The sequence below is a fragment of the Nematolebias whitei genome, chromosome 7 (assembly GCF_014905685.2).
Source record: "Nematolebias whitei isolate Nwh7 chromosome 7, NemWhi1, whole genome shotgun sequence".
In the NCBI taxonomy this organism is placed as follows: Eukaryota; Metazoa; Chordata; class Actinopteri; order Cyprinodontiformes; family Rivulidae; genus Nematolebias; species Nematolebias whitei.
The window spans coordinates 52,798,857-52,809,876 of record NC_056504.1 but is presented as its reverse complement, the minus strand read 5'-3'; the positions used below and the strand labels follow the sequence as shown (position 1 = coordinate 52,809,876).

The 11,020-nt window shown below is 44.1% G+C and overlaps 1 protein-coding gene across 1 annotated transcript in view; it reads right to left on the bottom strand.

Moving 5' to 3' along the window:
- Positions 1-9,911, bottom strand: part of tma7 (translation machinery associated 7 homolog) — a 31,846-nt gene extending 21,935 nt beyond the window's left edge. Inside the window, exons 1-3 of the mRNA XM_037679763.1 lie at positions 9,783-9,911; positions 9,359-9,414; positions 9,109-9,196 (exon numbers count right to left, since the gene is read on the bottom strand). Coding sequence (XP_037535691.1) covers positions 9,109-9,196; positions 9,359-9,414; positions 9,783-9,798 — 160 coding nt within the window. The 5' untranslated portion in view covers positions 9,799-9,911. The remainder of the gene's footprint in view (positions 1-9,108; positions 9,197-9,358; positions 9,415-9,782) is intronic.
- Positions 9,912-11,020: the final 1,109 nt, after the last annotated feature.

Sequence of the window (11,020 nt, the reverse complement as noted above, 5' to 3'; positions counted from 1 at the left end):
TATATATACACACACATACATACACATGTATATATACACACACATACATACACATGTATATATACACACACATACATACACATGTATATATACACACACATACATACACATATATATATATACACACACATACATACACATATATATATATACACACACATACATATATACATATATATATTAGGGCTGCAACTAACGATTATTTCAATAATCGATTCATTGGCCGATTCTTTTTTCGATTAATCGATGAACCGGGAAAAAAACAAACAAAAAATTTATTTCCACCCTTTTATTTCAAAATTGAACATTTGACATAGCAATTTGCACAAAAAACAGGTTGCTATTTGACTATTCTGTTAGTAAAATATTGAATAATAAAAAATAAAAGTCAAATAGCTGAAAAAAATGTACAAAAAAAATATACAAATGTATGCTTTATACCTGCCAAATATGTAGCTACTTTGTAAAATGTGTCCTTGAGGGAAGAGTGTAACCTGGATTTAAAGTGTGGTTTATTGTAACATGGATTAAAAGTGTGGATTATTGTAGTGAAGCCTTCATTTTCAACCATCGACAGAGGCCTCATGTCAGTGACGATCATGTTAAAGATGATTTCAGTGAAGACAGCTGCTGCTGTGGTGTCCATCATGTCTTTTCATCATGAAGGTCGTCATTGTTTGTTGTTGTTGTTTTCTGGAATGAGACAGTAAATATGTATTATAGCATAATTTACAGCAACTGAAGAAATGTCTTGTTTCACTTACAGTGTTAGGTTCAGGCAAAAGTAGCTAAAAGAGCAATTAAACACACACACACACATATATAATACTTAATTCCTTAATTGGCTTTTAAACCCCAAAATACATTACGGCAAAGACTGGTTCATCCCAAAGATCCAGTCCCCCGGCACAAACAGAGTAATGTTGTGTATGTTGTTCAGTGTCAGGAGGGTGATCAGTCTTACATCAGGGAAACTAAACAGCCACTGGCCAAAAGGATGGCCCAGCACAGAAGATCAACATCATCAGGCCAGGACTCTGCAGTCTACACTCATCTCCAGGCCAGCGGTCACTCTTTCAAGGATGAAGATGTTCACATCCTGGACAGAGAGGAACGATGGTTTGAGAGAGGAGTAAAGGAGGCCATCTTTGTGAAAAGAAACCGTCCATCATTAAACAGGGGTGGAGCCTCCAGGTTCAATTGTCCCCCTCTTACAATGCTGTGATTGCTGGTATCACTCAACCCCCTTTGAATAGTAAACAGCCATCAGTGTGCTAATGATCCATTGTTAGGCTGATGGTCCTTCTCGAGCATGTGATCAGTTGGTTTTGGTTGTCAGCAGCAAAACTGGCTGATCCACTCTGAGAAGGTGCTATTTAAGAGACTGAGCTGAAAACAGCAGCTCAGACTGAGGAAGTCTCTTGGATGAGAGACGAAACGTTTCTACATTTTTTTTGCTTTGTTTTGTTTTTTTGAATGTCCAGAGGACCAGATTGAACTTTCTTGGATAATACTTAATTACACACATTTGAGTAGAAGTAATAAATTACTTTAATTTCTGTTTAAATGCAATTCATCCTGCCATACCTGCAGTGTCTTCAGACTTTGCTAGCAAATTAAAAGCTGAAGCTTAATCATTAAATTATTATATTTGCGTTAGATTTATTTATAAATCACATTTAAACACTGCTTGTACCAATTAAATTAAATAAAAAGTAACACGTTCTCTATCACCGTCATTAATCAGCAAACAAACAAGCAGCAGCTTCATCTACAGAGAGACTGACATTATGTTTTCTCACTTGGAAACATTGGTTACGTACTGTAACCCCAGATTCTATGAGTATAGGCGTAGCCCTTTAAGGCTGTTGCTAATGGGTTTCATTCCGTTATGCGAAGCATTGCACTGAAAAAATTAGTCCACGCCAACCTGCTGTGTAGGCCCCACCCGGTCCGTATAAATTACGTTAAGAGCGGGTAATCGGCTCCCAAATAGCTTTTTCTTCAGCCACTTAGGAGCCAGTGAGGCCCAACGCTTAAAGGGCTACGCCTATATTCATAGAATCTGGGGTTACAGTACGTAACCAACGTTCTATTTCATATAGGCTTCACCATTTAAGAGCTGTCGCTTAGCGGATGTGGTCCTCGCCTCACTGGGTCCATTCGAACACAGTATGAAGCGGAAGCTTGCCCAAAAAACGTCTTGTCACTCAGCTCCCATGTGCATTACGCGTTGCGTAATTATGTGTACCATGCACAGACGCATGCTGTGTAAGTATGCGTTCTGAATGTATGAACGCCCCGGAAAAGTTTCAACGGAGGGGAGAAAAGTTGAAAAGGAGCCATGAACCAACCGGTTCACGGCCGAACAGTATGAACAGATTAATAATAACAAGAGAGCTGATTATTGATCAAATGAACTGATTGGTAACGATAGTCATGAACTGATTAATGACAATAGAACCAAAATAACAGTCACAACTTGTGATTGATACCAACATCTCACACTGTAATGCATGCAGTCAGATGTGAGTTTAAACGGGGTTCCCTGAAACAACAATATTCATTCTGTTAAAACATTAAGTACAGAATATGTCATGGAACGAGCCGTCACATCACGTAGATAGAAGCGAATGAATGAGCAGGGTGTTGACCACGCGGCCGCAGTGCAAATATCCTGCATTGTCATACCATTATGCAAAGCAGTCGAAGATGCGATACCCCTGGTCGAGTGTGCTTTGAGGTTGACAGGAGGCTCTAAATCTGATGCTTGTAGGCTTCAGAAATGGCCTCACACAGCCAGTGTGACAGGCGCTGGGTGGATAACGGGCGACCTGCAGATGCATCTCTATAATGCACAAACAATTGTTGAGTTTGACGTATTGCAGCTGCGCGCTATGTAACACGTCAACGCTCGCACAGGACAAAGAAGATGGCAAGATGCTTCTTCTTCTGATTTTTTTTTTTTGGGGGGGGGGGAGAAACCCCTCCAACAATATCACTCTTAATTTAAAGAGCTCGTGATGTTTTAGGCATACAACTGGATTTGGTCTTAGATCAGCTGAGCTGCCATCAGCCTGAGTTCCAAGACATGACGGAGCGACAGAGAGGGCAGATAAATCACTCACCCTCTTAGCGGATGTTAAAGCCAGCAGCAGGGCTGTTTTAAGAGACAAGAATTTAATTGGAACCTGATTCAGTAGCGCAGATGGAGCTTTGATCAGGGCCTGCAGGACCAGCGTTAAATCCCACTGTGGAGCAAGTGGGCGTGAAAACAGGCCTGCATCTCTGAACACCTTTTAAAAAACACTTCATCAGCGGATGATTAAACGCTGTTCTGTCCCCGAACCCTTCGTGACAGGAAGAGATGGCTGCAGCGTACGTTTACTCGTGCTGAACGCCAGACTTCTGTCTGTCGGCTGCTGCAGAAAAGACAGCACGTCACCTAGAGGACATGAGGTGGCCTGTACACCTTCTCTATACACCTTTACAAAACGCTCCATCAGAGGATGATTAAAGGCTGTTCTGTCACCGAAAACTTTGTGACAGGAAGAGATGGCTGCAGCATACGTTTAATCGTGCTGAACGCCAAATCTCTGTCCCTCAGCTGCTGCCAAAAAAAGGACAGCACGCCACCTAGTGGACATAAGGTGGCCTCTACACCTTTCTCTGTACACCTTTTACAAAATACTTTATCGGCAGGTGATTAAAAGCTGTTCCTTCGTGACAGGAAAAGATGGCTGCAGCATACGTTTTAATCGTGCTGAACGCCAAATTTCTATCCATCAGCTGCTGCAGAGAGGACAGCACGTCGCCTAGTGGACATGGGGTGGCCTCTACATCTTGCGGGAGACCCATTCTCTCTAAGCGGGTCCGCTCAGCGGCCAGACCCACAGGTGCCGACCTATTTCTTGGTAACTCCTGATCGCTCCTCCCGCCTGGAGGAGAGCATCCTCCCTCTATGACAGTTTCCACGGGTGCCCCGATAACAGGCATCGTAGAAACGGAACCCTGGTGCATTCACGAGCTCGGGAGCCACCAGGAGAGCTGTCAATCCCTCCTCCTGAACTCGGTTCAAAAAACCGTAATATCAGAGGCGGTGGGGGAACGTAAAATCGTTTTGGGCCATGGGTTATGAGCGAACACATCCACCCCCCAGCGGTGGTTTGTCTCGTGGACTCAGTGAAGCCCATAGTTGACAGTGAGCGTTTCCTCGTGTCGCAAACAGGTCCACGGCTGCTTTGCCAAATTCCTGCCATGTCTGGGCCATCAGACCGAGGTGGAGGGTCCACTCCCCGTGACGCGGACCGCCCCTGGACATCACATCTGCCTCTTGTACAGAACACCGGGGATGTACACTGCTCTGATGGAGAGCAGATTTTGGTGTGCCCAACACAGTACTTTCCTCGCAATGTGTAACATTTGGGCTGCGTTGATTCTGTAGCACAGGAACAAAATGTTAAATCACATTCAGAACCGTGCAACCCTCCAGAACGTTTATATGAGCTGTTGTGAGAAAGTCACATCGCCCTTACAGCTCAAGATAGGCATGTCACCCCTCAACCTGACACCGGTGCGTCTGTGAAGACTGACACGTGTGACGTAGGTCTGCTGACGGGGCTCCCGCCAACAAAAAACAGGGGTTTTCCCAGTGTCTGAAGTCTGCTCTCACGGAGGGAGGAACAGTGATCGTCCGTCTCTTTTTGCCTTACCAGAGCCATGCATTGACAACATCGTGTTTAATAGCTTTATGATGAAAAATATCTGTTATTACTCTGCCCGGTTTTACGTGGCAGAGCTGGACTCTTACAGAGTTGATTCTCGTCTGTTGATAAATGAATAAACAAGTTTAGCCCCACTCCCAGATAAACGTCTGGGCCGGGAGGATCAAACTTTTCAAATTTTATGGCGAAGCCCAGAATTGGCAGGTGTGACATCAACATCTGAGCCTGAGCCGACAAGTGAAGCGGTCTGCCCACAATCGCCTTGTTGAGAAACTGACAGGTCCACATCGGTCTCGTCCTCTGGTCTGTTTGGAACCAGGAAGTAACGTGAGTAACAACCTGTGTTTTCCTCTCCGCCGGGAAAACCCCTGGATTCTGCCTTTAGGGATGAGGCATGGTCTGGTGATGACAGGACCGTCTCTAAAACTCCTCCGAACGGAGGGGGTCGGGCTGCAAGTTGCAACATGTAACCCCTGCTATCAGCTTTGGCCATCTATGCCTGGCGAGAAAGCTCGCAGCCACTCCGCATAACATCCGTGGGGTGGGCGTGCGTTTAGGTGGTGCGTCATGTTTTAACGGATGTCAGTCTATCCACTGCCTCAACTGCTGTCATGAGCCATGGGAATGTGTTCTGTGTGACCCACAGGTGAAGCTTGGCTCTGAGCGCGTCTGTGTGCTGCACTTGACAACGGGTCCACATTCATGTCTATGTGGAACGGTGTGTGTTGAGGAGAGGCGTGTGAAAACTGTTGACACCGCGGGAACGCGCGTTGACATCACTGCGGTGAGACGCGTGTCGCTCCTGCCGAGAGCGAGATACGTTACTGGGCTCGTACAGCGATCTCACGTTTAAGTTGACGTGAGCGGCGAGTGCTGAAAACTGCGTGCGCGCCTTCATAACGCAGTGCTGTATGGGTGAAGGCTGCTCGTGCCGCGGGAACGCGCGTTAGCACCGCTTTGTGAGGAGTGTGCAGCTTGGATTGAAAAAACTAGTTATTCCACTGAGACTCGTTGTGCGGGCCCCATTCACTTATGACTGTTGTGTCATGCGGGCGTCTCATCTTGTTGGTGCGACGGTGATTGAAACAACCTTAAAAAAGGCCACCGGCTCATTCGTGGGGTGTGTGTGTGTGTGTGGGGGGGGGGGTGATGGAGCCGCTGTCAGGTCATCCGAGCTGACAGGTCATCCGAGCTGACAGACTGGCTAAAAAGACACTTCATCATAAAATGATGTTTTATTCCCACATTCGTGTTATCTTCACACACATCCAGCAAACCGTCATACAGTCATCTCCCCCTGAGCTCTATGGTTTGTTGTCCTAGGGCGCCCCCTGTTGGCGATCTCCGGGAAAAGTTGAACTTCCAGATGCCGGGGATGTCTGACGGGTGGGGCTGGCGTAGCAGAGCGGGGAGGCGTTGTGCAGCCGTGGAACATCTTGAAAGTTATCTCTTGTTGATGAGGGCCCTCCAATAAAAAGCTTTCTGCAGCTCCTCCAAGAGGGAGGTGGAGTTACGGGCCAGGTGAACCTCTGGGAAACCTCGTCCTCCAGCTGCGATGCGAGACCGGCAGACAGCAAGGAGGCGTACCGGTTGAGGATGACGTCAGCTGCCCTGCAAAGGGAGCATACATCTCTTCTCGCCTCTGAACGTTGTACGCAAACAGCGTAACGTGCTGTTCGCTGCGGTCGCCTGGAAACACACGCTGGTGAGCTCGGTTGGAGAGCGATGTCACCGTCTGGTTATGCTATCCTGAGGCGCAGGACGGTGGTCCAACCTGGACATCTTTGCTCTGAAAAAGCCTCCGTCAGGCTCGGCTCCCGGGGGCACTGAGGGAATTTCCGCTCGGTGAAAACCCCTCCACTCTGGTGATGGGCGCAGATGTGGGAACCAGTGCCCTATTCTACCAGGACCAGCTGCAGCCTCATCCCAGTAGGACGTCACCGCTGGGAAACTGAGGCCAGATGAGATCAGGACAGCGAGCCGGAGCGGAGCCCAGAAACCTTCCCGCTGGATCATCCGAAGTGGCGGGGGAGGCGAGGGACGGAAAAAGGTCCCTTCATGTCAACCGCCTCCTGGATTAAGCCGGGCAAACTCCAGAGGGCGCCCGCAGCTGGGAGAGGTGTGGTCGCCGATGCGAAAAGAGGTGGGGTGGGAGCATACGCTCAGCCCCCGTCTACTGACACTACGCTCTCCAGGAGGGAATGAGCAGCGGGGGGCTGCTGCTGACGTCGCCTGTCCCGGAGGAACCATCCGATTCGCTCCGAGGGTCGGCGATAAGAGGAAAATTACAAGATGGCATCGTCCAGCGTGTAGCGACCTGCCACTGAGAATACTCCTCGGCACCTACCTTGAAACAAGACTGCTCGTCTGCTTCTCCTCGGGGGGGAGAACTCACCAGGATGACATGGTTGACGTGGCGGGGCCACAGGCAGTCTTGACAAAGGTTGGTCAGCTAGACATCTTTCCTTCTTCGTTCTTATGACAGTGCTATTAGCTCGCTGAAGAAAAATGGGAGCCGATTACCCGCTCTTAACGTAATTTATACGGACCGGGTGGGGCCCACACAGCAGGTGGGCGTGGACTAAATTTTTCAGTGTAATGCTTCGCATAACAGGATAAAACCCATCAGCGACAGCCTTAAAGGGCGAAGCCTATATGAAATAGAACTGAACAAACGTAGAATATTGTAGTGACTCACCTGCCAACACAAGACAAGTTGTATCAGCTGCTGCTCCTTCCTCCTCCTCGTGACTTCGACATGTTTATGTTTATCAGCGTGGTTGTCCCGTGTCGTGTAGTCACTTTTCAAAGCTGCATGTTGCACAGTTTTTATCTTTGTGAAGTGCTTCCACACTTTGGAGGACTTAGGTTGAACCATTTTTGTTGCATCGGTCATTTGTAAAATTTATTTAATTTCCTTTGAAAACAGCCTCTGCTCTGCTTCCACCTTCCCCCTCGCTCTGTTCAACTCGCGCTGCAGAGGTTTTTTTTTTTACTTTATTCAGTCAGCATTGACAATGAACTGCAGGTGAACAAAACAGCTCCGCAGCGCCGTGAAAGACGCATAATCGCGCGACACAACGAATTGATAATGATATTCGTTGCCAACACTTTTAATCATCGATTGTTATCAATTTTATCGATTTGTTGTTGCAGTCCTAGTATGGATGTGGTTAGAGAAGACATGGAAGTAGTTGGAGTGAGGATAGAGGATGCAGAGGACAGAGTGTGATGGAGGAGGTTGACTCACTGTGGTGACCCCTGAAGAGGGAAAAGCTAAAAGAAGAAGAAAAGACATGCACAATGCACATAATCCTTTCAGCAGTGTTTATCTAAAAAGGGATATAGTGAGGTGAATGTGTGAGGGTGAAAGTGTATGGTTGCCTCTACAGCACTATTTAGTAAAAATAATAAAATTAAAACCAGCAGGCTTCAATAAACTTGTGAAATAAGGAACACAACAATAAAACAACTGTGGCTTAATCGTTGAGGTTGCAAAGTTTGCGGTAAGTGCAGAATCAATAGACTGAGGAACAGCTTCCACCCTGAAGATGTTAGACTCATAAATCCCTAATCAGGATTATCACTTAAAAAAAAAAAAAAAATCACTGCAATGCCACTTTGATTGTTGATATGTGCCGCTGATTATCCATGCTGTTAATCTCATGCTGCTTATTTATTAATGTTTATTACTGTTGTCATCACTCTTTTGTTAAAACCAGGTCTCTCTTGTAAATGAGTACCCGAGGCTCAATGGGATTAACCTGTAGAAATAAAGGTTGAATTAATTTATTTCATGCTGCAGTATTCATTCGTACGCATCTACTTACAGACTCGTGTTCCTGCTGCTGTTGTTCAGCGTAGTTTTGCACTATTAGTGTATTTCTTAGTTTATATCTTAGATCCTTATTTACTGTTTCTATTTACACTTTATATTTTTGTTGTTGTTGGCTGTAACTGGGACCCTGTCATTCCACCTCATGTACCACATGTGATGTGAATGACAAAGAAACTTGAACTTAATTCTCCACATGTAGACTTACTGTGGAGGCCCTCAAGGGAGCACCAATTAATCATTAATTAAAAATATTAACATTAACAATGACAAATCAAAATTACAGCCATGTACAGTATTTGGCTAAAAACATCATGGTTTTCAATTATTTTTAATTATGTGGGCTTTGTGAAATTAATTCAATCCAAAAATGGTCAAAAACTCACAATAATAAATATTGCCTGTAGAATCAAATATTCAATCAAGACAATAAATTTACCCACATATTTAGTTTAAAAAATGCATATCATGCACTGTATACTCTCACTATGTATACAGTACGTTATATACACTCGCAGCGTATATTTCTTATGTTTTTCCTGGTTTTACCTAGAGGTCCTTTCCCTGATGCTTTGGCCTTCATCGCCTCCATGGCTTTCTGCTCATCCTTCTGTTTCTGTTTGAAGGCAACATCCTCCTGCAGACATAAACCCAGTTTACAATCTACAAGCAAAACACGCAAGCCTTCCAGAGGGGAAGAAATAAAACAACAAAAGTCAATTTTATATGTTAACATGTCCCATCAAGCTCAGAGAAGCTAAGATGTTTGTCAATATTGAAAAGATTTTAAAAATATTACGTCATCCATGTCTTTGGACAGTTTCTTGGGTGCCTTTAAGGGTTTCTTTTTGCCTCCTGAGGAAGAAATGAGAATATAAAGACACCGGTTGATGAACACACTGCGCACATGTTCCTATAACTATCGAAGTTTTTTTAACTACTCCTGGAGGGGATTTTAAAGCCGCACGAACAGATTTATGTATGACGTTAATCCACGGTCATTAGGAAATACTTATCTAATTATGTGCCTTTCTCTGAAATAAATTAATTTAAAAGTGGTAAATCCACAGCGGAATTTGGTTCAAGAGGACGTCTGCTCCGCTCGTGCCTCTTTAGCATCCGTTAGCTTAATCCACGCAGTAAACGACACTAGATTAAGATTTACTAAATTACCGTCTATTTTACCTTTAAAATACAAATTTTAAGTCAGCACAACATCTCACCTTCTCTACCAGACATGTTCAAAGCTGGTTTAAACTGAGAATAAATTAAATGAATGTAATGTCAAACTCAGCAAATTCAGCTATCTGTCACTTTAATACGCACTGCTAGGACCCCGGAAACAGAATCCCGATTATGTGCCTGAATAAAACCGTAGCTAGTTTAGCTGCCTCATTTTACTTCAAATAGGTAAAAAAATAGTTTCTAGAAACGAATATTGCAACGTTAATGCTCTGACAACTCCAACAGGTATGTTTGTTTTTATGTTTTCATCAGTTATTTGGACTCGTCACATTTTGGGGATCGTTTAAACTAATGCAATGTCAAGTAGCCGGGTAATTATTATTTGACATTTGGACATATTGGCTCAATAGCATCGAGGAGCTACAATGAACCAGTTAAGCAGTAAACCACGATGCAAAACAAAAGCACAGTTAAACTAAACACTAAGCTTCTCTTTCTGTAGTCTGTTGAATAAAAATATAAAACTACTAGCCGGTTTAAGAGTGTCTTGTTTATAATTTACAGAGCCAATCTCACTAAGTTTACTAGATTTTCAGCAAACCGTATATGTGTAACCAGAAAGTTGTCATGTAGACTTCAAATACATTTCTTTTTAATGCTAAAGTAACACGTTTTATGTAAATTTTAAAATTCAAAGTTGCATTGACTGATGAATTTAGACTGAATGTTTAAAAAAATGACCTAAGATTTCAGTGTCTTATTTCTTAAAAATGTCTCTCCTTCCATAAATAGCAACAACATGGCTTTTCCTTTTTTCAGTTTGTACTTTTGTTTTTATCATTTATCAGTTTTTATACAATACCTTTTTTTAAATTAAAAAAAAAAACTTTATTTGTAACATGATGAGGGGAGTGGTGGAGCAGAGGTTAGAAGATGGGCTTGTGATCGGAAAGTCGAAGGTTCAACTCCCGATACCATACATATCATATAATCACTAGATACAGCATTGACCGCTACTGGCGCTGACGAGCTGTAGGGCCGCCATCTTGGAGCGGTCGACCGCTCCACTCAGTGTGACCTGTTTGACAGGAGACATGAAGTATCTGCGTGTTTATCAATCAACCTTTATTTATACAGGTAAATCCCATTGAGCCTCGAGGACTCATTTACAAGAGAGACCTGATTTCAACAAAGAAAGATGAAACAATGGACAACAGCAACAACAATAAGCAGTTATAAAAACTCATACTACAGTTTTTTTTTTTTGTTTTTTTTT